Source organism: Vigna radiata, chromosome 2, assembly GCF_000741045.1.
Source record: "Vigna radiata var. radiata cultivar VC1973A chromosome 2, Vradiata_ver6, whole genome shotgun sequence".
Lineage (NCBI taxonomy): Eukaryota > Viridiplantae > Streptophyta > Magnoliopsida > Fabales > Fabaceae > Vigna > Vigna radiata.
The window spans coordinates 2,669,616-2,694,176 of record NC_028352.1 but is presented as its reverse complement, the minus strand read 5'-3'; the positions used below and the strand labels follow the sequence as shown (position 1 = coordinate 2,694,176).

The 24,561-nt window shown below is 34.6% G+C and overlaps 6 protein-coding genes across 11 annotated transcripts; 2 read left to right on the top strand and 4 right to left on the bottom strand.

Moving 5' to 3' along the window:
* Nucleotides 1–1,510: 1,510 nt before the first annotated feature.
* Nucleotides 1,511–2,327, top strand: LOC106755599 (heavy metal-associated isoprenylated plant protein 26). The gene is made up of 2 exons (XM_014637783.2): nt 1,511–1,672; nt 1,759–2,327. Exons 1-2 carry the CDS (start codon nt 1,589–1,591, stop codon nt 2,143–2,145), a joined length of 471 nt encoding a protein of 156 aa, XP_014493269.1. The 5' UTR covers nt 1,511–1,588; the 3' UTR covers nt 2,146–2,327.
* Nucleotides 2,328–2,946: 619 nt separating this feature from the next.
* On the top strand, nt 2,947–6,233 carry LOC106777090 (WD-40 repeat-containing protein MSI2). Its single transcript, XM_014664612.2, has 6 exons — nt 2,947–3,484; nt 3,581–3,892; nt 3,983–4,126; nt 4,750–4,874; nt 5,085–5,180; nt 5,831–6,233. Exons 1-6 carry the CDS (start codon nt 3,008–3,010, stop codon nt 6,051–6,053), a joined length of 1,377 nt encoding a protein of 458 aa, XP_014520098.2. The 5' UTR covers nt 2,947–3,007; the 3' UTR covers nt 6,054–6,233.
* A 444-nt stretch (nt 6,234–6,677) lies between these two features.
* LOC106756527 (basic leucine zipper 23) lies at nt 6,678–9,529 on the bottom strand. 5 transcript variants are annotated; one of them, XR_001375481.2, is made up of 5 exons: nt 9,340–9,529; nt 8,403–9,208; nt 7,616–7,680; nt 7,153–7,206; nt 6,678–7,013 (listed from the first exon to the last, which is right to left on the bottom strand). XR_001375481.2 is itself a non-coding variant. In XM_014638991.2 (4 exons), exons 2-3 carry the CDS (start codon nt 9,181–9,183, stop codon nt 7,652–7,654), a joined length of 810 nt encoding a protein of 269 aa, XP_014494477.1. In that variant the 5' UTR covers nt 9,184–9,208; nt 9,340–9,529; the 3' UTR covers nt 6,678–7,013; nt 7,616–7,651. The 5 variants fall into 5 exon arrangements, 3 of the variants coding, with proteins under 3 accessions (XP_014494477.1, XP_014494478.1, XP_014494476.1); XR_002666934.1 differs by having other exon boundaries at nt 6,678–6,975; XM_014638991.2 differs by lacking the exon at nt 7,153–7,206.
* Nucleotides 9,530–10,629: 1,100 nt separating this feature from the next.
* LOC106776660 (probable receptor-like protein kinase At5g18500) lies at nt 10,630–14,944 on the bottom strand. Of its 2 annotated transcripts, none has more exons than XM_014664141.2 (11): nt 14,523–14,944; nt 14,055–14,249; nt 13,893–13,966; nt 13,691–13,785; nt 13,456–13,571; nt 12,820–13,347; nt 12,480–12,728; nt 12,234–12,385; nt 11,893–12,117; nt 11,471–11,620; nt 10,630–11,097 (listed from the first exon to the last, which is right to left on the bottom strand). In XM_014664141.2, exons 2-11 carry the CDS (start codon nt 14,188–14,190, stop codon nt 10,855–10,857), a joined length of 1,968 nt encoding a protein of 655 aa, XP_014519627.1. In that variant the 5' UTR covers nt 14,191–14,249; nt 14,523–14,944; the 3' UTR covers nt 10,630–10,854. The 2 variants fall into 2 exon arrangements, with proteins under 2 accessions (XP_014519627.1, XP_014519636.1); XM_014664150.2 differs by having other exon boundaries at nt 14,806–14,944.
* Nucleotides 14,945–19,013: 4,069 nt separating this feature from the next.
* On the bottom strand, nt 19,014–20,530 carry LOC106756069 (ubiquitin-conjugating enzyme E2 28). The gene is made up of 4 exons (XM_014638323.2): nt 20,151–20,530; nt 19,937–20,064; nt 19,519–19,623; nt 19,014–19,424 (listed from the first exon to the last, which is right to left on the bottom strand). Exons 1-4 carry the CDS (start codon nt 20,218–20,220, stop codon nt 19,281–19,283), a joined length of 447 nt encoding a protein of 148 aa, XP_014493809.1. The 5' UTR covers nt 20,221–20,530; the 3' UTR covers nt 19,014–19,280.
* A 477-nt stretch (nt 20,531–21,007) lies between these two features.
* LOC106756068 (rac-like GTP-binding protein RAC1) lies at nt 21,008–23,921 on the bottom strand. Its single transcript, XM_014638322.2, has 7 exons — nt 23,543–23,921; nt 22,795–22,882; nt 22,598–22,707; nt 22,457–22,520; nt 21,845–21,909; nt 21,626–21,691; nt 21,008–21,541 (listed from the first exon to the last, which is right to left on the bottom strand). Exons 1-7 carry the CDS (start codon nt 23,639–23,641, stop codon nt 21,440–21,442), a joined length of 594 nt encoding a protein of 197 aa, XP_014493808.1. The 5' UTR covers nt 23,642–23,921; the 3' UTR covers nt 21,008–21,439.
* Nucleotides 23,922–24,561: the final 640 nt, after the last annotated feature.

Genomic DNA, 24,561 nt, shown 5'->3' with positions numbered 1-24,561 from the left:
TTCCACTATATACTAGCTTCTAGCTGCTCCTTTGCTATAGTATTTTAGGGATAATGTGCTTATTTTATAAAGGATAATGATACTTAGATAACATATTTTTGACAATATTTTAACACTATTTACCTGTCATATTATTGATTGTAAAATAATTTTAGACTAATTACAAAATGATATTGATTTTAAAATGTTGTCAAAAAATGTTGTATGCTTGACAAAAAGTATCATTATCTATGCATGTGTCTACGCTATGCCTCACAAACCACAGGTATCCCATCATGACATAGATTTTTTTATATGTAATTATTTAATAAACAACTGTCTTAATCTTATTGCCTTAGGCAAATAAACATAATCACACAGTGGACCTTAGCTCAATAATCCAAACAAACACAAATCAATAGAACATTGACGAACAGATCAGTTAAGTTGGTCACGATGAAAGTTTCGTGTAATCTTGATAGTTTCAAGTCACAACAAAGATGTTTTTTTTTTTTTATTTGTCTGGGTACTGAGTATCTGTAGACAGCACATGAATTCAGTCTTATGTTCACACGGGTAATAGATAGAATAAGGATGTAATAGGTTAAGCAAAATAAATTAATAAATTGTTTGGTCCTTTTAGTGATCTCAGCGAATCTAATTCCATGCTAATTAATTTGTTTTACCTTCGCACATCCAAAAATTCCTAGACAGCAGTGTACAAACATTTGATGTAGATGATAAAAGTGTTGGCTGCACATGGTGTCCATAAAATATATCATTCAAACAGTGATGGGCTAGCTGCAGATTTATTCTAAATTATTTTTATCTCAAATTAAAACTACTCAATGTAGCAGTTGGATCTTATCAAAATTAGGCATGCATATGTTTTCATGGGAAACTTCCTTTTGATAATGTTCCAAGCAAGTCACCATTGTCCTTTTAAGAAAAGTATTTTTTTCCCTTTGATCTTTACTTTGAAGTCAATACTGAATTAGTTAGACACTGTAGTGTGTGCACCACTGAAAGCAGATAAATTTTTTGAAAAAATATTCTTTAACACAACTAAATTTTTTACATTTATTTCTTACTTATTTTTTTCTTTCTTTTTTTAATTATAAAACTTTCCATTTTCTAGACTATTTTATATATATATTATGTGTCAAAATGATATTATTACTCAAATTTCTGAGCTAAAATTAGAATAAAAGAGATAATTTTGCAGAAACATTTATTTCCTTTTACAAATAATGGAGCTGAAAGTCTTAGTTGAAAGAGATAGAATGGATACCCATACGCTCATTACTTCTGCACTCCAATCCAACCACATTGCCAACCCCATACTATTTTCTTGCTTCCCATCAATAAGCGATGGACACGTGTATCTCTGTCCAATCAGCAGTTGGACACGTGGCTCAAAGACAAATCCAACCGACTAGGAGAGTTAGTTTTATGTCGGCTGTTTCTATTTCGTAGGAACCTTCTACTGTTTCGGATATTTGCTAGGTTTTAGGTGATGCTCATGGCTATAAATAACATGGAGTAAAAGAAGAGGCAAAGACAAAAACCTAGTAACATAAGAGTACACAGTAGCAAAGCAAACGCAAAAATGGGTGCTTTGGATCATATCTCCGACCTCTTCGACTGCTCCCACACCAGTTCCAAACTCAAGAAGAAGCGCAAACAATTCCAGGTAAACCAATCACTGCATATCACTGAAATCACATCAGCTCACGTTCATTTGTAGTAAAAATATTGATTCTTTGATGCGTGTATCAGACGGTGGAGGTGAAAGTGAAGATGGACTGTGAAGGGTGTGAGAGGAAGGTGAAGAAATCGGTGGAGGGAATGAAAGGGGTGACTCAGGTGGAGGTGGATCGGAAGGCTAGTAAGGTCACTGTTTCGGGCTACGTTGAACCCTCTAAGGTTGTGTCTCGCATCTCTCACCGCACCGGAAAGAGAGCGGAGCTGTGGCCGTATGTCCCGTACGACGTCGTTGCGCACCCTTACGCGCCCGGTGTCTACGACAAGAAAGCGCCCTCTGGGTACGTGCGAAACGCCGAAGTTGACCCTCGTCTGACTAACCTCGCACGTGCCAGCTCCACCGAGGTCAGGTACACCACCGCCTTCAGCGACGACAACCCCGCCGCATGTGTCGTCATGTGATGTCCATAACCGTCTCTCCCCGTCTTTTGTTTTTTGTTCTTGTGTTGTATTGTATCATAGTAGCAAAGGAAAAGACAAAAGTAAAATAGGTCACCTAATGTATGTAACCTTAAAGTGATTTTGCATTTTTTTTATGATGTTGTGTAAAAAAGATTTTTAATCTGAGTTTTGTTGGTAGTTCATTTTTCTGAAAAAATTAAATGCCTATACTTATGGTAGTGTACTGATTTGATTTGTATATAAACGCGTTTTTTATTTATTTATTTTTCACATTGAAAATGATTGGTGGCAAAGTATAATATAAAAAATGAAATACGAAAAATCATTATCATATTTCAAAGAGATCAGATTAGGGATGGAAAAAAATCCGGAGGCACGTACGGGTATCGGGTTAGTAGATATTATCTGCGAATATTTATTAGGATAGCGGTATTTTAATGTCCGTTTTCAAACGAGTCAGGTACAGGTAGTATATTATCCGACCCGCGGATATTTGTTATTTGCAAAAAATAAATAAAAAATTAATTTATATATTTTTTAATTAAACTTAATTAAAAATAAAACAAAATTATATTTTATTAGATTGAAATTAAATTTTAATTTATATTTAATTTAATTTATATTATATTATATATTTTTTAATTTCATTTAAATTTTATTTTAAAAAATATAAATATATTTTTTTTATTTTTTGCAACGGATACTTGCAAGTATTTTTTAAAAAAATACTCAACAGATAACGGATCAAGTAACAGATACATTTTTATCTGACAGATCGGATTACGGGTAGACACTATCCGTGTCTAATCGAACCCGTTTTCATCCCTCGGTCAGACTCATAAATATTCCTTCGAAAAGAAGAATGATAAATATTCGGACTTTTATACTCAGTTTTTCAAACTTTAAAATGGGCTGGGGGAAGTTGCATAGCCCAGCCCAAGCCCATTTTCACCGTACAAGGGGACTATTTAATGCCGTGTTTCCCTCCGAAAGTGGCATTGGCGCGCGAGGGTTTGAAGTTTTGGCGCAGAAAAAAATGGCGGAAGAGTATAATGAAGGTGAAGTTGAAGAAGAGTTCTCCGTTTGGAAGAAGAACACTCCTCTGTTGTACGATTTGTTCATTTCTCATCCTCTTCAATGGCCCTCTCTCACCGTTCACTGGCTTCCTTCCTCTCCCCAACCCCACTCCCACCCTTCCTTCAATGTCCACAAACTCCTTCTCGCTACTCACACTGCCCAGGGCGAACCCAATTTCCTCATGCTCGGCGACGCATCCCTCCCCGCCGATACCTCACAACCAATCGTTGCCACCGACCCTGACGACCCTGTTCTCCCCAAGGTTTGTTTTACTCTTGCCCGTCTTTTTGCATCATTGAGTTGTGCGCACTAACTGTTCGATGAAAATCATCAGTGTTATTTCTTGTTGTTTTTGTAGGTAGAAATTTCCCAAAAGGTTGCTGTTGACGGGGAGGTGAATCGAGCGCGTTGTATGCCGCAGAACCCTACTATTGTTGCTGCGAAGACATGTAATTCCGAGGTATATGTGTTTGATTTCAACAAGCAGCGTGGGAGCGAGTTTGCCCCTGATTTGAGGTTAAGGGGTCATGATAAAGAGGGCTATGGTTTGTCTTGGAGCCCTTTCAAGAGTGGGTATCTTTTGAGTGGTTCGCATGACCATAAGATTTGCTTGTGGGACGTGCCTGCTGCATCTCAAGAGAGTGTGATTGATGCAGTTCATGTTTACGAGGTAGTGCTTCGAATTATTGATGACAGTTGAGTTTTTGTTTGGTTGCTCGTCACTTTGATGGTTGAATATGACATTTGATTCTCTTGTCAGGGTCATGAGAGTGTGGTTGAAGATGTGTCCTGGAATATGAAGGATGAGAATATTTTTGGATCTGTAGGAGATGACTTTAAATTGGTCATTTGGGACTTACGGACTAACAAACCCCAACAATCAGTCAAACCACATGATAACGAGGTAATATATTTGCTTCGTAATCCTTGCTGGGTCTTTTGTTCATCAAGTGTGAAAACACTTCTTATTCTGAAATGCTTCCAAGATCAGAATTGTGACTTGTGAGTCTGATCATTGTTTCTCTGTGCATGCGGAAGTTGCAGTACTGTACGCATAGGTCGTTATGATTGTTTTGTTTCGAAATTTACATACGTCAAAACTTATTATGAACTACTACTGAGGGTTCCTAGAAAGAAAGAAAAAGGTTAAGATAGTGCTGTCTATTCATTTTTTTTGGGATCGTGGGGTGCTGTGAGGAAACGATTGGAGTGACAACTTAGAAGAGAGACACTAACTATTTTTAAGGTCGCTAAACTCTGGAAGTCCTGGATTTAACTGAATGGAATTTGTACCGAGAACCTGAGGCTGTGAGGATCACAACATAGGGTTGTGTCTGGCATTGCCAAAAACTGCTGTTTTTTTGTCCACTGTAGCATACTGTTTATTGTGCAATTTTTTTTATGTTTAATTATCATCGTTGTGTTAACTGAAATATAGTCCCCAAGTCTCTAATCGTCAGACTCTTGTTGCTCTTTTAACTGAATATTATTTGTTTGTGACATGTATCTGTTTTCTTTTTGAATCAGGTTAACTTTCTTTCATTCAGTCCATATAACGAATGGATTTTGGCTACAGCATCATCAGATACAAGTGTTGGTCTATTTGACACACGGAAGCTGGCAATTCCACTACATTTTTTAAGTAGCCACACGTACGTCTTTAGTCTATCATGTGTGTGTTTTCTTTAATACCACACCTAATCTACTGTTTGCATCTTAGTAAAAATAAGCAATGGTTTGATCCTTAGGTGAAATAATTGTTTTTTGTTGATATAATTTCAATGTGATGACGGATTAGTCATTTGTTTAGGACGCTCAAATATTCTTTACTCACTGATGTAGTTTGTTTTTAATGTGCTTAGCGATGAAGTATTCCAGGTTGAGTGGGATCCTAATCACGAGACTGTGTTGGCATCATCTGGCGCTGACAGACGGCTGATGGTTTGGGATCTTAGCAGGTATGGGCAGAGTGCTTTGTCTCTTTCTCTTCACTATACATGTTGGGATTGTCGGTCGACTACTAAAGGAAGCAATTTACTCATGGTTACGAAATCAAGAATTGCCTGGTTAATTTTTTAATAGATGGTAGGGTTAAATGTAATAATTTTGAATTGGAAATAGCTAAACCCAATTAAAAATGTCTCGTAAAACCAAAAGGGCCAGTTATTTTGGATTGTGTGAAAAGCCAAATTGAGTCCATACATTAAATGAGAAAGTGACAAATAAAACTGGAATAATAAAATATCATAAGTTTAGACGTGTTCTTTTAATCCCTTTTGATTTAACATTAGTTTTTTTTTTTTCTTTTTACGCAAACTTATCATTTTCTTTTAAGGAAACTGGTGAAAGAAAAGTGGAAAATAGAATTAAAGAAATAAATCGTTGAATCACTTGATTCATAATGATCTTACAAAATTGTATCAGTACATCAAGACATCTTATGATACAAATCCATTAGTAGGCAACTCATCCAATCGTATGATATAATGGATCTTAGTTTTTCTAATTATGATGATTATTTAGTTGCAAAGTGGAAACTCTATAAAGGCATAATAATTACAGATATGTTTACATATTGCCTTGTCGCTTTATTTTCGTGTTGGCTCAGGATCGGAGATGAGCAGATAGAGGGAGATGGTGAGGGTGGCCCTACCGAATTACTCTTCTCTCACGGGGGTCACAAAGGGAAAATATCAGATTTTTCATGGAACATAAATCAGCCATGGGTTATCTCAAGTGTAGCTGAGGATAATTCTTTCCATGTATGGCAAATGGCGGAGAGCATTTACAATGATGGAGACGATGACAACATGTGGACGGCCAATGATTAACTGACAAGCATATGATCAAATGCTTTGTTGTTTGAATGGAATCTTGACTATTCGAATTTTACTACAATCACCAGTCGGTTTTTTGTGAATGCTCTAAAACACTGATGACAACATAGTGTCTTTGTCAAAAATGGATTCTCTAAAGCCCGTATAAAAATGCCTCATGATAATTTGTGCGCACTCATTCATGTGATTATTCCCGCTCGTACGTTGCATAATTTAATCTACAACAAACTAGAACAGCCAAGTTTCATGGGTAAAATAGGAAAATGGTTTAGTAGTTCCTTTCCGCATGTTGTGGCATCATGGCGCCGTTTTGTTCCTTGTTATTGAAAAGGAAAAGCTATGCCATGGACCTTAATTTTATGAAACTTTTCAGGGAGACGAATACAAAATATATTCTTCCCTTTTTGAGAGAAAGCCTTTCGTCTTGTTGATATTCTTTTGCGCCTTAAACAAAATGAATAATGGAATAGCCTAAATTTACATAAATTTTGGAAAAGGATTAAAAAGTAATTAAAACGTCCATGGAATCGAAGGACAATGAACTATTTTTTATAAGAACTAATATCAAAACTCACATGAACTAAACGCATAGGTTGATTTCAAATTATTAAAATTTTATTTAGTCTCGAAATCCTGATGTATATATAATACGTTGAACGAGGTTAATTATTACAAAATTTGTCCAGAAATGACAAACCAAGTAGAAGATACAATGACGTAATGTTTTATAAATCATCTAATGCCGAAAAGGGGGTTACCAAAAACTAGCGAAGACTTGTTCTCTAAGTGCAGAAAGGCAGATATGCTTCCCATCATTGAATCAGGTACAGCTACTTGCGTTCTCAAATACAAAACAAGTCACTTGTAGAAGACAAGCCCGCATGCAAAATCTTCACTTAGGGGACTACAGTTCCTTCTGGATACATATTAGTCAACCCTTGTCCAGTAAAAATGCTAAACACACAAGTAAACCTCTCATATTATTATGATAAACAAAGACGGAAAAACAACAACGCCGGCAATCAAACAAGCCAATTTTATTATTTCACCCACACAACATTTTATATTACACAAAGTGACATCGGTGTCTCACCTGTCCACAGCACTAAGTACTGAAAGATGAAACACACCCCATCTGCCCTAAGTTCTGTAATCCATCAAGCAAAAACTTGCGAATTTAGAAAACATTAATCGCCACTAAAAGTTCTCTTATTGTTAAACAAAGCAACCAATACTCACAAACTGAGAAATGTAAAAGTGGCTGAGCATAGACACATTTATGATGTCAATTTAACTAGTTCCATGCATAAAAAAAACAAGAAAATTAATTGCGCAGAGAAGAGCCCAATCTGTCTCAGCCATAAGCTATGCTGTTTACAGATCAACCATAATACTTTAAGAAGAAACATTGATTTATGACTAATCTTCCATAGTAGAACAGCCATTCGAACCACGATAATGCAGCAGAGGGTCAAAATGAGAGAATTATTTTAAAAAATGACTTGATGGATAGCTGATGCTGCAACTGGTAACGAGATATTGGAAGGAGATATTACCATGGCAAGGATGAAAACCAACGTTCTGTTAATTCTTCAACCAGCTGTTGCTGCACGAGATCCCCCTAAAAATAAACATCGAAGTTATCATACTGGGCTCGAGAATTCATAGAGAAACGGGGAGAAACAGATTTAAATAACAAAATTGAAAAAGAAAGTCTAGTTCCAACACTCTTAGTAGAGTGTAAAAAATGTTCAATAAAATAATTTGGTATTTAGGATCTTTAAATTTCAGTTGCTCAATTTTCCCGATGGAGATCTAGTCATAATAACAGGGCATCATTTGACAACTTATGCGTACATATGGGCGAACTTTAGTTAATTTACCACATGTTACAAGAACTTTAATACTCAGTAAATAGGAATACTACCATTTCCACACTAGGCACTATCATAGAAGCTAACTATGACCTTATACAAAATTTAGCAATCAAATTTCAGCCCTAAATATTAGTACACTAACGAATGTTAGCAAACAAACAATACCAAATATAAACAAAAAGGTTGTTTCGGCGTGACCATCTGAAATCAGAATTCCCAATCCCAACAATTCATGACAAAAGATGCGGGAGATCACGTTGCAAAGCAAGTCATCTCCAATGCTTTCACTCTCATTGCTCAAATCTCCATACTCTTTCTTTCATTCTCTCAAATCTCGATGATTTTCTATGCTATTAGACAATACCATCAGCCAGCAATTAAAAATATAAATAAGAATAAACACAAATTAAGCAACAAATCAAACAGTTCATCCTAGAATAAGACAGTGCATGTGAAGCGGTCCAACCTTTTCTTTTTGACGCAGAAGAATTTACATTAGACCCTGCCTGCCCAACTCCACATGCACGCAGCTCCTTGAGCCCCAAATTCTGGTTTGCTAGACACTGCAGGTTCTCAAATTCACAACCACCAAACTCTTCCCCATTTAACGATGATACGTTCTCCATGATTCTCCCATCCGCTCCCGGATGAAGGCAATACACCCTATCATCACACTGCATGTTGCAAGGGTTCATCACATAAGAACCAGGCAGGTTAACCACCGGAGGGTTCGCATTCGGCGATTTCTGATACGGAAAGGAACCAATTTCCCCTTCAATCCTGCCCCTAATGTCCACCAGCAAGCACTTCAGCCTCGCGATTTCAGCTTCCAAAGCAGCCTGGTTCTGCAACTTCTTCATCAAATGCTGATTGAGAGCCCTCAATTTCACCACCTCGTCCTCCAGCGAGGCCGCTCGAGCCTTCTTCTTCTCACGGTACTTTCGAACCGCTTCTTTGTTCCCAAGGGGCCGCTTCTTCGACTTCTTCTCCGCGGACTCCGCCGTGTCGTCGGTGGCCACCTGGTCCTCATCAGGTGCCGGCACGATTTTGGTGTGCACGTGGTAGCACGTATGAGTGTGAGAAAAATCGGGCCCCGGAGGGTTGCATGTGTGGGTGTGCGTGCAGGCATGCGTGTCCTTGAGAAGCTCGTCGAAGAAACTGTCCATGGAACCACTGCTCGGAAGCTCCCCCATGTTCGGACTCGAAAACACTTCCTGCGTCGAGAAATCGAGCTCGCCGTCGTCCATTTGAACGGAAATCCCCAAATCAAACCTATTAAAAAAATGTGGTATCTCAATTAAATTGAACTGAACCTGGAATCGTGCATACAGAAGATTACATCGAATCGTGTAGAAACCCTAACATGATTTGGAAACAGAAAGAAAAGCAAAAATTGGACTTACCAGAAAGAAACGATAGCTTCACAGATTCCACCCTCAACTTTTTCTTTATCGGTTTTCTCTCTCTTCAATTTCAATCGGTTCAAATTTATACCTATTACCCTCTCACTGTAATTTCTGATTCTTAGAACAACCCTCTTCCCAAACACTCCATCTATCAAATTAACGGTTCATAAATATCATAATAATATTATAATTTCCTTCTTAAGGAGAGACAAGGAATCTTGTGAGAACGTGATTATGTAAAACTTTTTCTGTTTGGTTTTTATTCTTTGTTTTAATCCAACACAAATTCAAACTTAATCATCAATCTTCGACTAAAGTAATTCAGATTACTTTATTTTAATGGACTTAAGATTCTCACCTATTACCTTCTACCCACTAACATATATACCTATATTCCTTTTCCACTAACACATAGCTTTATTTTAATTAAAATAATACCACAATTATCATCACCTATCACCATTTAATCCTCATTTTGTTTTTGTTTCTATAAATTCGATTTCAAAAATTGTTTTTTAGAGCAAAATAAGATGAAGCAGTATAAGTAAAAAGTTGAATAAATCAAAAATAAAAAACATGCTGACTTTAGCATATTTTCTCTTTTACTTTCGCTTTTTCAATCCTTTTCAAATAGAGTGGGTAGAATAGAAAAATCGCATTATTAGTACGAGACTAAACATGCGTAGAAGAATAAAATAATTTTTATGTACGAGTTAAGAAACCTCTTTTAAATAAAGTTAAAAAGTAGATTTTATAAATCAATTAATTAATATACAATTGAATTTATTTTATGGAAAAATATTTTTTACTTCATTATTTTATTTTTTAGAAAAAAACAATTCAAACAAATGAAATGTGGGGAAATATTATAAAAGCTACATGTCAAACATTTCATTTGGTGTTTTTTAGATGTGGTCCGCCTACCAAACCATGACCAGTTACTTCCCACATATACACTCTTCAATCTTAAAAACATGTTCTTTGAATATTTGGTGTTTTTTTCATTTAAAATTGGTCTCTATTATATTCATTTGTGAGTTTAGATTAGTAAGATGTAGTAGTAGTAAAATATAGTTAACGTAGTTATCTCACACTACTAAAAAGGATATAAAATCTAAAATTATTCCTAAACAAAAAGAAGTCAGACCTTGGTTGGTTAGCAGTAAGAGATTAATTTTTTTCGGAATCTCATCATATTCTTACATTGTTGGTTGAAATTTCAAACATAATGATCCTATCGTCGGTTGAAATTTATATATTTTATGAATTATGGTCGGTTTCGGTATATATGATTAAGGTATGCATTCAACCATTGCCTAAGATGCATTCATAAAACCAAAATTTAGTACATTATTCTCAGGATAAATTAAAAACAAAATTGCCATTCTACATCTACAAACCACCTCATCAAGGGTGCTGAATCTCTGTCTTCTTTCTTTGTTTTTTTAACGTAACTGTACATGCACAAACTAAGGACAAATACAAGGGTTAGGAACTTAGGATTCAACAAAACTAATTGAAACTTGATGACCTGCTCCATTCTTTCAAGTGCTCACTATAGCTGAGCTCAGTGCTAGTTTGTGATGCTTTGTCATCGTCCACACCAAGTAAAGCAAGACTCAGGTGTAACTCAGCACTTGAACTTGGATACACTTCATCATCAATGTTTTCTCCATTTTCTAAATCATCCTCGTTGTTCCCAAGGGAGTTCAGCAAATATTCAACTTTCTCATCTCCTTTTAGGATCTTCAGTATCTGTAAATGACAAAGTTTAAGATCTAAAAGTATATATTTTTTCCATGACTCTCATAACTAAACTTTACATAACCTCAATGAAAATAGGAATAAAGCCATTTTTATAAAGGGAATTGGTTCAGTCTTTTAATGAATGTATTTTTTTAAAACTCATTTAGTTTAGTTATCCCTGTCACACTAATGCACAGTTCAATTTAGAAAATCAGAATGAAGAACTTTGTAAAAACAGTTCAGATGATTATATCATTTTTATAATGATTGGGCTTGATTTTTCTCAAAAGGTGTCTTTTTTTTTCTTCAAACCTCTAATTATCTTCATTAAATGTGATTATCATTAAGAACATGACAACTTTGATGTGTAATTTGATATTACCTGGTTCAGTTTAGGACGAAGTCGAGCAGCCCGTTGGATGCATAAAGATGCTGCCATAACCATTCTTTGCAATTGGACCTCATCAAATTTCCCTTCTAAATCTGGGTCCAATAAGCCTTTAATATCCCCACTATCTATCATTGGTTTTGCCTGAAAATGAAATCATTGTTTAGGATTCCTAGGTGTATAAACTATGATGTATCAAATAAAGATTTATACTTTGACTGATGCTGTTTTCACAAGTTCTGTCTGATATACTTTTCAACAAATTCATTTTTTGAGTCAAATCATTTATCTTATTTTATGCTTCTCTTTCCATCTCTGTAACAAGGTATAGCAAGAATAATGCCATTCTTACATTTTTTTTTTTATATGATTAAGAGAAGTCAAAATTCATTATTGTAAATGGGGTTAGATCTTACCCACACGACCAAGCTCTCCTGTCCTTTGCAAGCTTCTGAGCTGATTGGTTCCCTTCCTGATATTAGTTCAAGTAGAACTACACCAAATGCATAAACATCTATCTTGTCGCTGACATTTCCATACATGAAGTATTCAGGAGCAAGATAACCAAATGTTCCTACTACATCTTGTGTCAAAAAGGATGAATTTGTTGGTCCCCATACTGCAAGTCCGAAATCAGATAACTGCATCATGGACCATAGTGAGTTACAATGAAATTCTCACAAATGTTACTTCATTTGAATACTATTAGTACTAGATATTCTTTTCAATAGTAAGAATCTCAAAACTTTTTGATTACCTGAGGCTCAAACCCCAGGGAAAGAAGAATGTTAGAAGACTTGACATCTCTGTGTATAACAGGCTTCAAAGCTTCCCTGTGTAGGTAATCCAGGGCTTCAGCTATCCCAACTGCCACATTAAATCTCACCTCCCATGACAATTTGCTCTTTCCTATATCCATTTCCCAGTTCATATCAGCAATTACATCTTTCGTTAATTGAAATGATGGATGAGAAGTAAAAGAAAAAATAGAAAGAAACTTTACCATGCAGATTTTCCTCTAAGGTGCCCTGGGGCAAATAATCATAAACGGAGATTAAAGTATTGTTCTCTGTACAAATCCCAAGTAGAGGGGCAATGTTTTTGTGCCTCGATGAGGATGTTATTTCCATCTCAAGGGCAAACTCTTTCCAGGCTTCTTTTGATGTCTGCAATACTTTAACTGCCACTGGCTTTCCATCAGGGAGGACTCCCTTGTACACACAATTGCTCCCTCCTTTCCCAACCAAGTTTTCTGCAATTAAATACAGAGTTATATGCTTATATTTATTTACAAACTAAAAAAAAATCGTAACAGTTACTATTGCAAGCCATAGTGGTCCAACCTGAAGAAAATTGTCTAGTGCAAGACTGCAGAAGTTCAAGGCTGAACCACTTGCAGTCGATTGAATTTACTCGTTGCATTTCCTCTAGGCCATTTGGTAGCTCAACAGATGGAGCTGAAGAAAATTTGGAGCTCTCATCATCAATATCGCTGATGCTCCTTTCAAATGGATTATCCTCAGAGGAAGAAGACCAGGGACTTTTAGATGGAGAACGATCCGGTAAAGTCATTACCCATTGTACTACTGACATGTCCCTTGCATGATGGGTTTGTGAGGTTCCTGAATTGGCTCCTCGGAGTAGAGGCCACCCAAGCTTCTGCTTAGCCGAATCACCAGCACACATGGATATTGACCTTGTCTTACATTTTGCTAATCCTTTAAATATTTCTTCCTTCAAATCTAAGGAATTTTTGGTTGCTGGTTTCTCAATCTCCAGGGTGGAGTCACCAAATGTAGACTGGTTTAATCTGTCACTTGAGTTTTTTCCTATGGTTCTTAAGCTAGGCCTTGGGTCCTTTATAAGAGTACCTGCCACAAGAGGAAGAAACAATCTTCATTCTTTTTCGCTTTTGTTACTGACTTACTTATGTTAATACTTTTCCCACTAGACAAAACCATGGTCTCCACCAGACAAACCTGGTTGTTGTTCGTCGGTGCAACTCCTATATACAATCCTTGAGCCTTGGATGGCTAGAACATTGGTGGTGGCTGGTACTCGTTTGGCGCAATATTTAGCTAAGCCAGCTCGACCCCTGCAAGTGAAATCTGCTTTAGTCTTTTAACCGATCAGAGGAGGAAAAGGAAGTCAGATAAACTAAACTCATAACAAGAAATATCACAGAATTCATTTTGTTCTCTAAGCTCCACATACCCTACCACTAGAGCCAGAGCATCATGCTTTTTTGCTTCTCTAACTAGAATGTTTCGGACGGAGCATCCACAGAAGATTTGACCAGTGAGATCTAACTGAAATCCAACTATACCCGTCAATAAAAATCTGTGACACTTACCAACGACGAGAACGAAAGGAAAAAAAAAAAAAAAAGTTAAAAAGTACAGAAAAGTCTATCTACCTTCTTAACATCACATAGCCCTTCATAAACTTCTAAATAGTCATCTATCAGAGTATTGCTTTTCCAAACATGATCTGCATTAAATTAACTCTTTCAACAGGTACATGCGTGAAAAAAATACATATTCTATGATATACGTGGAAGCTTTGTGAATTCTTTTACCTGGATTTTTAACAACATGAACTGCTACAACAGAATCCCCTGGTTCAGCAACCTTGACGAGTGCCCAGTCGAGAAGCTGTCTACTATGGCCATCAATTCTAATACCAACCAAAACAAACCTTTTTTCAACTTCCATTGCGTTTTGCCTTTACATCAAACACCTGGCCTTCCTTGTTGAGCGAACCATCTCATCCTCTGCAAAACAGAGCATCTGTTACTTTCATGGTTGGGACTCGAACATCATGCCCAATACTCGGCACACCAGGATATACCATAGTTGAATATTAAATAGCAGCACCCATGACAAAGACGGCGTCCTATTAGAAAAATATTTAAATCTAAAACGGGAGAAGAAGAATAAAACATTAAAAGTCACACGACTCAGAATTAATATAATATCCTCGTAAAACAAGATCGTGGCATTAAACATATGTGGAATAAAACAAGATTAGGCGAATAAATGTTTACCTAAGTATTATTGGAAGCAGCCATGTTTATTTTAACTGAATAACAACTTAAAAAGGAATCGTAAAGACGACTGAATCTGCATCTAGGCATTGTGGAAGAATGGAATGAAAGAACACACATGCAGATAATTGAGATTTGAAAAATAAAAAAGTGTGTTCTTGAATGAAAGGGGTTGATAAAATTGGAAAGAAGAAAGACTCTGAGGCGCGAGGAGGATGTTGGTAAGGCAAAAACAATGATGCGAAAAGTAAGGTTGTGTTTTACGAAATGATGATATATGAACCTGAAAAATTTTAGTCCTAACATAGAGTTTTTTCGCGGGAAACCCTTAATATCCGCTTCTGGTACATGATTCCATGAAAACGAAACACTGTTCCACGATTGTTGCGCCGAACAGCACCTCAGCACATTTGGTACAAATGTACGTAGATGTTAGCTCGATGAACTACAATAGAAAATGTAATTACACGACAACAATTAATGCTTTTCAAGATTTAAAATCATAAATGTTAATAACCATTGGTCATAATCATTTTATTAACATTTAAATTAATATAATAAAGTTGTTATCTATTGAATCTTACACAAATTAACTATGAACATTCCATCTGATTTTCTAATAATCATCATTTCTTCCCATGACATAATTGCTATGACAAAGATGATTCATAATTATGTAGTAATTAATATCGTCCAAAGGGGATAAACACAACCAAATGATATTAATTATTACGTGTCCGCAGTATCGTTGTGCCTACAAAATCCATTTTGTCTCCTTTGCTTTCTTTAGAATCTTAAGAAATCGATTGGTTAACTGCTCCACACGAAACCCTAATTTTCGAAGAAAATATCTGCAATAAAAAAAAAAACTATAAACCCTTATTATTGTAATATATAATCACTTCCATATCTTTTATTTAAACTATATTAAGAGATACAACGTATAAAAAGATGATGAACTTGTGGTTGTCATAACATGTAAACGTTGAACTGTTTTAGACTATAGAATTCTGGGAGCGCACGTTTTCCATTGAAATTTTGTACAGTGTTCTGTTTTCACCAGCCTTAGCAGAATATAGCAGCCCTAACTCAGCAACATGAACGTTGTCACGTAGTGTATATTAATCTATTATTACAGTTACATAAGCAGAAGAAATTGAACTTGACAATGAAATAAAAGTTGAACACGTTAAAATTCTGATTCTTGAATAGGCCCCACAAATTCAAAGTCTAAAGCATAACCTTTCAACTTTCAACCTCAATACATGTCACATATATTGTTGTCAGGCGAGGCTGTTCTTTGGTGAGAAATGAGCTGACAAATCTTCTGCCTTATCTCATATGTTAGGTACAACAGAAATTGGTATGCTCTGCTTTGGTTTGTTCTAACTGGACTTTCACCTTTTTTCTTTTCATTTTTCTGTCCATTTCTCTGTCACATTTATGTTGTCATTTCCCCTTCATAACAACCAAAAAGAAAAAGCATTGCACGGTTTAATCCATTAAACATATAAATATAAATTAAGTTTAAATATGTTTTTACTCTCTATACTTTGGAGTGATTTTGATTTTAGTCCATTTTCAAATTATGGTACAATTTAGTTCTTTAACTTTAGAAAACTCTTGATTTTAGTCCTTTTTACCAAATTTTTTTAATTTTATTTGTTGTTTCAAGCACGTTTCATTATAGCATTTGGATTGTTTTGACACATTTTTACTTCAATGTTAACTGATAAACGCGTTTGAAACCACAAATAAAGTTAAAAAAAATTGGTATAAAAGACTAAAACCAGAGTTTTCTAAAGTTGAATGACTAAATTGTACCATAGTTTGAAAATAGACTAAAACCAAAATCGTTCCAAAATATACAGACTAAAAATATATTTAACCCTATATATATATATATATATATATATATATATATATATATATATATATATATATATATATATATATATATATAAACAACATAATAAGTTCATCTCAAGAACACAGCAAATTCAACTATAGTTTTCATTGCTGAATTTTAGTGCATATATAGTTTTATAAGAAATTATAGTTTTAATTATTTTTAGTATATTTTATTCTGTATTGAACATTCGAATTTTGAACGTTTGTAATTTTATTATTTATCTATTAAGTTTTTTCACTTTTAAAAATTAAAATAATTAATGTTACTTGCTTTTGTGGACTTATAACGCACCACGTGTTAAAAATTTAATAATAAATTAACTATACAATTGTAATAAAAAAAATATCTAAATTTAATGTGAAAAAAAAATAAAAATTATAAAAGCTGCAACTACTCAATAAATTGAAGAATAATTTACCAAAGGAAATTATTATATATTTTTTTTTGAAAAGATGGTTGACCAACCGAAAGGATTATTGGACCAAACAAGTTAGAATAAAAGGATGAGCAAGGCTTTAAAAATTAAAATGAAATCCATATCCTTTCCTTTTTCTACTTACTTTATTTAATTTACTTTTAATTGGATTATTTTATTTGGCAACTAGTTTATTAGGTCATCTATAATATGAAGTTCGTTAGATAATGTTTATACGGACAGCATTACACTGTATGATTTTTAAAACCTTTTTACAATTATGTTTGGAAGTTTTTTAAATTTAGAATTTACATTTTTCAAAATTTAAAGAAAATGTTTTATTTTTATTGCATATAGTTTTAAATTTTATATCCCATAAACATGTTTTATAAGATTCAAATTAAACATATATGATCTTAATTATAACTACTCCATCCAATATATATTTAGAACAAAAAATAATATTGTTATTTGATTTCTCTTCCCTTTTCATTTTTCTTTCTACCCTTCAAAAGCATCAAAGGACTATAACACCATATTTCTCTCTCTAGGTCACATGTTAATAATATTAACTTCGACATAGTTTTTCAAAAATCATCGATTGTTGAAATATTTGTTTGAAGAGTTGCAAATGTTATTTATATTACTTTTTAAGATAATACGATATGTTTATTTATTTAATGTTATCTTTTTACACGAGTGTTTGTTGTTATGATCATAATTTAGCACGAAAGCAAATAAAAATATAGGTGTTAGATTAATTAATGATTAAAGAATTATTATTTTATGATTTTTGAAATAATTTTTTCATGAATTTCTAAGAGTAAAAATATGTGATATTACATAGACATGCAAAAATTTGTTTGTAAATATATATAGTTAATTACCAACAAATTTTGGTTATATATGACTTATTTTTGGTAAAATACACAATTGGGTATTCTTCTCTTTACTTTTTTTTTCCCTTTATTTATTCATCTTCTTCCTTTTCTTCTCTTCGCCATAAAGTCATTATCATTGTATCATCTCTTTCTTCTCCTCCACATATGCTTTTGTTCCTTCTTTTTTTTTTCTTCTCACCCATTTCTTATAATGTAAAAAAAAAAAAAAAACTTTATCAAATTAAATAAAAAGATTGTAGTCAAATTGTCGATTACTAACAAAAAATATTATTTGATAATAAAAATTGTAATTTATCGCAAATTCTGTCAAGAAATTTTGTCGTCAATGATTTGTCATTATAAATTATGATAAAAATATCCATCAATTGTACTGATTATAATATGCCAACAAATTTTTTATCAACAAAAATATTTATTGATAAATTAAAATGTAAAATATATTAGAAGAAAATGTGTCGATAAATTTAAATTTACGAATTTATTCTCATCAATATTCCATTAATAATTATTGAAATCCTTGTAATGAAAGTAATAGAATTCAAGACGTGAGATGAGAAAATATAATTATATTAGTTTAAAAATAATTTCAAACAGTTTATTTTACAAAAACCGATTATTAGTAAGATTAATAAACAATAGCAAGTAAAGTAACTCCATAAAAGAAATTCCATATATATATACTTATTTATTTATTTAACATGTCAGATCTATCTACAAAAATTGGTAAAATGTAACGATCAATCGAGAACAAAAAACAGAAGTAGAAGCTTCCATTTGAATAAAAAAACTAGGAAGGTTGAATAGAAAGGACGAAGATGGAAGCAGTTGAAGCCTGAGAATGGTGTAGCATCAGATATGAGAGAGGTGTTGTGGAATACTCAACTGCATCTTTGTAACGATGCAAGAGGATTATTTGGTCCAAGAATATGATGCTGTAAGCCTTATTCTTTATGTAATAACGCCAACCATAAGCAGACCATCAAATCCTATTATTAGCAAGTTTCATGTAGCTTTACGTGCTTGACATGGCATCACTAATGTCTAATTTCGAATTTCATTTGCGTGCTAATCATGTTTTTGCTCTTAAAGATGCTCATACACTGCTTGTTGCATTTACTAAATCAGAATATTAATCTCATATATTCTGCAATAATTGCTACCTTTACTACTTGTATATAATTCAGAAAACCTAACCAGTGATCTGGGACCGTGGGAACCTACCTGCGTAAACAAGTTATTAGTTGTTTCTTGACTCAAGGAAGTATACGACAATTTAGTATTGGTATTATTTTCAATGGGAATACATAGAAAAGCTCCAAATCAGAGTAGCATTTATTCATAGAGAGCAAAGCTCCAATCACAAAGGTAAAGCCTTTGAGAACAATTCTCATGTGTATACAAGTTATTCAGTAATGCTCAAGCTTCACAGTCATATGTATATATATTAATGAATAATAATACTATAAAAGAGAAGGTTTTTAAAGAGCAAAAAGATAATTCCAAAGGAGGAGGCAAGAAAGCAGAGAGCTTTAGCCCATGGCATACTTCTGGGTCCAGCTTCTAGCAGTGGACTCATACTTGACTTTGTCGGTCTTGCACATGTGAGCAATTTCAGGCATCAAAGGGTCATCGGGGTTTGGATCCGTTAGCAGAGAACAGATAGAAAGCAGCACCTGCATCATGATTTTTGACAACCAGTTAGCATTTACTACAAACAGAAACAAACTATAATAATGACATCAATGAATAAAGGTCCCCCAATACGACCTTTGATATGGTGAGAGCAGGACTCCATTGTTCTTTGAGTATGTCCAGGCAAATATTGCCATTGCTGTTAATGTTGGGATGGAATACCTTGGTCCTGAATGCAACCTGTAAAACAGTTTTTGGTACTAGCCATCATTTAGATCCAGCCCTTCACAATAAATACCAGTTACTAGAATTCTAAACTGAAGACACGTGATTTTTTTAGCTGATGATTTTGCTACTATATGTTTGTATGTAAATCTATGCGCATATACATGGCTGCTTATATGTGTGTATTGCTCTAGAAAAACAGATGTTCCACCTTCAAATATGGCAAAGGAAGACACTCTTTGCTTATCCATAGTCATTTGTAAATGAAAGTTTAGCTGAAATAAAGAGAACTGGTGTCAGAAACAGGAGTAACAGTTTTGGTGTATACCTTTGGAGGTTTGAAGGGATAATCAGGAGGGAAATGAATGATGACGAGGAAAACGCCACCAGTATAAGGACTGTCATTTGGACCCATGATGGTTGCTTGCCAATTGAACATGTCCTCACCCACAGGCCCTGAAATCCGCCATAACAAGCATGTCATTCTAAACTGCAGTGTGTTGCAGCTAATAACGCAATTCAACTTTTATCAACCTCTTTACCTGCACTGCATGAAGTTGGTGGATCTCTCTGTAAGTCCATGAGCTCCTTCAGTATTCTCTTGGTTGCCATTCAACGTTCTTTTAGGATCGCAGAAGAGGAAGTAAGGAGGATTGGGAAGCCAAAAGGATTAGAACACTACAAGGAACAAAGCAGGTTGCAGGCTATTTAATGGCTAGAGAAGGGAGATTGAACAGAATCAAGAGTTCAATTCACCAACGGAAGTGGGCACAGAATATATTCCTCACAAAAAAGCAGATAAGATTCTAATGATCATTCAAGTTTTTGATATGATATGGGAGAAACGAAAGAGCGAAAGCTGTTTGCCACATTACATAGTTTTTTGCAACCTCCTGCTGTCAATCTAATCATAGGTGGAAGAAGGGTTCACACCATAAGATTCTTCATTAAGATATTATATCAAAGCTAAATGTTGAATCTACAAAGACATAATTATAGTTTAGTTTACTATTTGTAAATTAAGAAAAGTTCGACAATTCCTTTTTTAAGCTTCTGATGCTACTTCCCCCTGTAAATGCATCGATGCCAAAACAAATAGTTATTGGACGACCCACGTCCAAAAAGAAGAAATTACATCCACACTTCGCTAGTCGGTTCCCACAGTCCACACGTTGAGGATCTGATAAAGTTGGTGAGAAGTCAAAGATGAATTTGGTCTTGTTTTGTGAATCCTTCAAAATAACGTATATTCCATTGCAACGGTGCAAGCACAAAGTTGTTGACAGCTCCAATAATATTCTTTTCATTGCTTATCAATTAAGATTGCATTTTAAATTTCGGTTTTACCAGCCTAAGGCTACAATTATCACAACATTTCAGTTCGTAAGTCAAACTCATAGGAACAAACAAATGGAAGAATGAAACCTTGATCAAACCAACTATATCCAAGCTGTTAAGGCAGCTAACATAATTAATTACATATACTTAGTTCATATTCAATGCCACATATGCATGCAAGCACCTTCTAGATTAGATTACAACATGAATTCCACTGCTGGAAATGTCCATCTAATAACAATCAATACAACAGGAAAACAGCCAATTGAAACGTAAGTGCTGTGCGCACGCCAAACATACTGGAAATTATGACTGTACAGATCCTACAGCCAGAGAGAATTAGACAAATAGCTTGATGCTTTTTGAGCGAACCTTGATTTGGTCAGTTGGACGTGGTGATTCCTTCATCTAGGTTGGAAATAGTATAAGATATAGAATGGCAAAGACTAAAGTCATGTCATCCTCCGCAAACTACTATATTAAGGCTTGAAGATCACAAGATGGAACAGGCTTTTTGCCCCTTTCTCTTCTTTTTCTTCTGCTTTGGGGGCTGGAGAACTACCTTGATGGCCGCATCAAAAACAGCCTTCACATTCTGCATTCAAAGGCTAACATCAATAAGGTTGTGACTTCCTTTAACCTTCCGAACTTTTAAGGTTCAGAGAACATATATGCAAACCTGTTGTGTTTTTGAACTACATTCAATATAAACTGGAGCACCAATGAGCTTTCTCAGTTCCTCACCCTTCAGAAAATAAAGTAAATCAGACCACTAATCTACCAAGTTCATGCCCGTATTGTGGACAACAAATAAAGGCCAAAAGAAAAAGAAAAAAATAACAGTAAAAGAAAATGCATAAACTATTAATTGAATGAAGTAGTGGCAAATAACTAGCACCTGTGCTGTGGTGATAGGCACTGCGCTAGGATGATCTTGGAAGAACTGTTTATCATCCCGAAGATCTACAAGACAGATTTGGTTGTCATGAAATTGAGACTAATAAATCATGAAGTCACTTGTGCACTAACTATGCTCACTCTTTCATCCTACACCCCCTAATACACAGCAAAATTCCAAACTTCTCAAGCCTTTATGAAAAACCACTCATGCAGAGTTTAGAACAACCCCTACACTTGCCTTTTTAGTTATATCATGCGAACCAATTGTTTGTTAAAGTCACAACTAACAACTGAGGTAAGTTTGTAATACAGGAAGGAACTTCATTACTCTCTACTGAATAACAAACAAATAAAGTAACCGCGATAGCTTAAGATGATAGAGTTTAGAAGTAGACATATAACTAGAGGTTGGGTTTATTGAACAAGTAACTTCTTCACTATAAAACCGTGAGGGGTACACAGTGAGAATAACAAGGCAAGTCGTCATTAAATGAAGAAGCTTCGCAATATCATGGAATTACAGTTATGCTGATTGTCATCTAACACATAAGGAACACATCAACAGTGTAAACCAAAATTAGAGTAAGTAATGAAGGGACAAAAATCTAACCAAGTTTTGTTCCAACAAGAATAATTGGAACACCAGGAGCATAATGCCTCAACTCAGGAATCCACTGGAAAAGAAGGTGGAAATTAGTCCAGAAAAAGGGAGGGAAAAAAGCAATAAGAAAAAGAAAAATATCAAGCATACCTTTTTGGCAACATTTTCATAGCTTGCCCTGCTTATGAGAGAGAAAGCAAGCAGGAAAACATCTGCTCCACGATAGCTTAAAGGTCTCAATCTATTGTAATCTTCTTGGCCTGTTCCATGAGTTTAAAAATCAAAACTGTGACAAGAAACTCCCAAAATACAGTAAGTATGAAAAATGACACGGAAACTATACTTACCAGCAGTATCCCACAACCCAAGATTCACAGTGCTTCCATCCACCACTACATTTGCACTGAAATTGTCAAAGACAGTCGGCACATAGTCCTGTTGCAATGAATCACAAAGAAACACAAGATGTCACAATAACTACATCCCAAAGTAGTCCCCATGATTAGGTCAATTGTAAGTCAAACAGCATAAAGAAAATCGTTTTGAAGATCATTACATCAATCCCCAAAACAAAGATCTAAGTCCCAAGAAAAGCAAAGCATCTGAAAGATACATTGTACCTCCGTAGAGTCGTATAAAGCAAAAAGACAGCATCTATTGAAATCAACATCCAAGATTTAACCAAAAATTTCATTTTCCTTCATTTCACCCAAATTACAAACAGGCCTATTTCAGCGGTCCTCTCTAAGAAGGTATATGAAATTGACGAGACAAAGGGGAAGAAAACAAAAAAATAAATAAAAATCCATGTTTGGTCTGTCTAAAAGAAACCTTAGCATCAGCAACTCTAAACGAAAGGTAAGGACAACATAACCAAGAAAACCCTAGAAACAGGAACACGGAAAAAACCAAAAAAAAAAAAAAGGAATTTGTAAGAACACAAGCAACCCCATTTGTTAAAAAGCAAGAACAAATAGGTCAGAAGTATCCCCAAGCCATATTTTGTCATTGTCTGAAAACCCAGTAAGTGGGAACCTGAAGAGCTAATAAAATGTGAAGCTTTCTTTGGGGTGAGAGAAGTAGAAACAGACTGACCGTAGGGAAAGTGTTGCTGGTGTAGGAGATAAGCATGCAAGTCTTGCCGACGGCACCGTCCCCAACGGTGACACACTTGATGAACCTGGAGGCACTCATTGCTGTGTTTGTTGCAGGTAGGATAAAGGCTAATGGTTCATGCGGCAATGGTGAGTAAAATTGTGCATGTTCAAGAAGAAGAAGAAGAAAGAGAAGGGAGAGAGAAGGAAGAAAAAAAGGGTGTTAGAGAAAGGGGAAAAGAATTGAATTTGGTGTACTGCTGGAGCTGGGCCTGCATGTTGTAGTTGCCAGCTATTGCTTTTGTTATGCCACAAATTCATCATCTTTCATCTCTCAGACTACCAAATTTTAATATGCCCCCACCAACTCCCCTTACCTTCACCCCAATGCCTTTGTCAAATAAAGAAATCCAAACAATATAAGATATTTTATGCTTTCTATAAAATCTTAATTATCTCCTTAAATTCTCATTAATTGTTATAAATATGGCTGTTTTGTATTACTAAATCATTAAAATATATTTTTTAATTAATTTTACTGATTTACAAGACTGTATTTAGAAATATCTCACCTTAGCAATATCTATTTTAAATAAAAATAAGTGTGAGGATGAATAGTATTTGGCAAATATCTATTTTATAAAATATTTTCTATAGATGTTGGAATATGAAAGAAACTCGGGAATGTGTTATTTAATACATTTTTCATTATTATTATTTTTAGTTCTTTTAAATTAAAAAAAATGAAGAGAAAAGTATTAAATAAAGTTATGAGAATGATTTTCAAGTTGAAGAAATAAACAAGTCGCACCAACTTTTCAACTAATTTGTGGGATTCATGTATAAAGCTTTAATTTATTTTTATTCCACACAAACATTCAAATTATGGAACGAATTTCAATCGTAATATTTCCCTATGATTGCATAGTCTCCATTTGTGGCTTCTTCATATAAAATAACAAAGAAATGATTTTACCTTTTTTTTTCCGATTTATATAAAGTTATTTTGTGAATTTATTA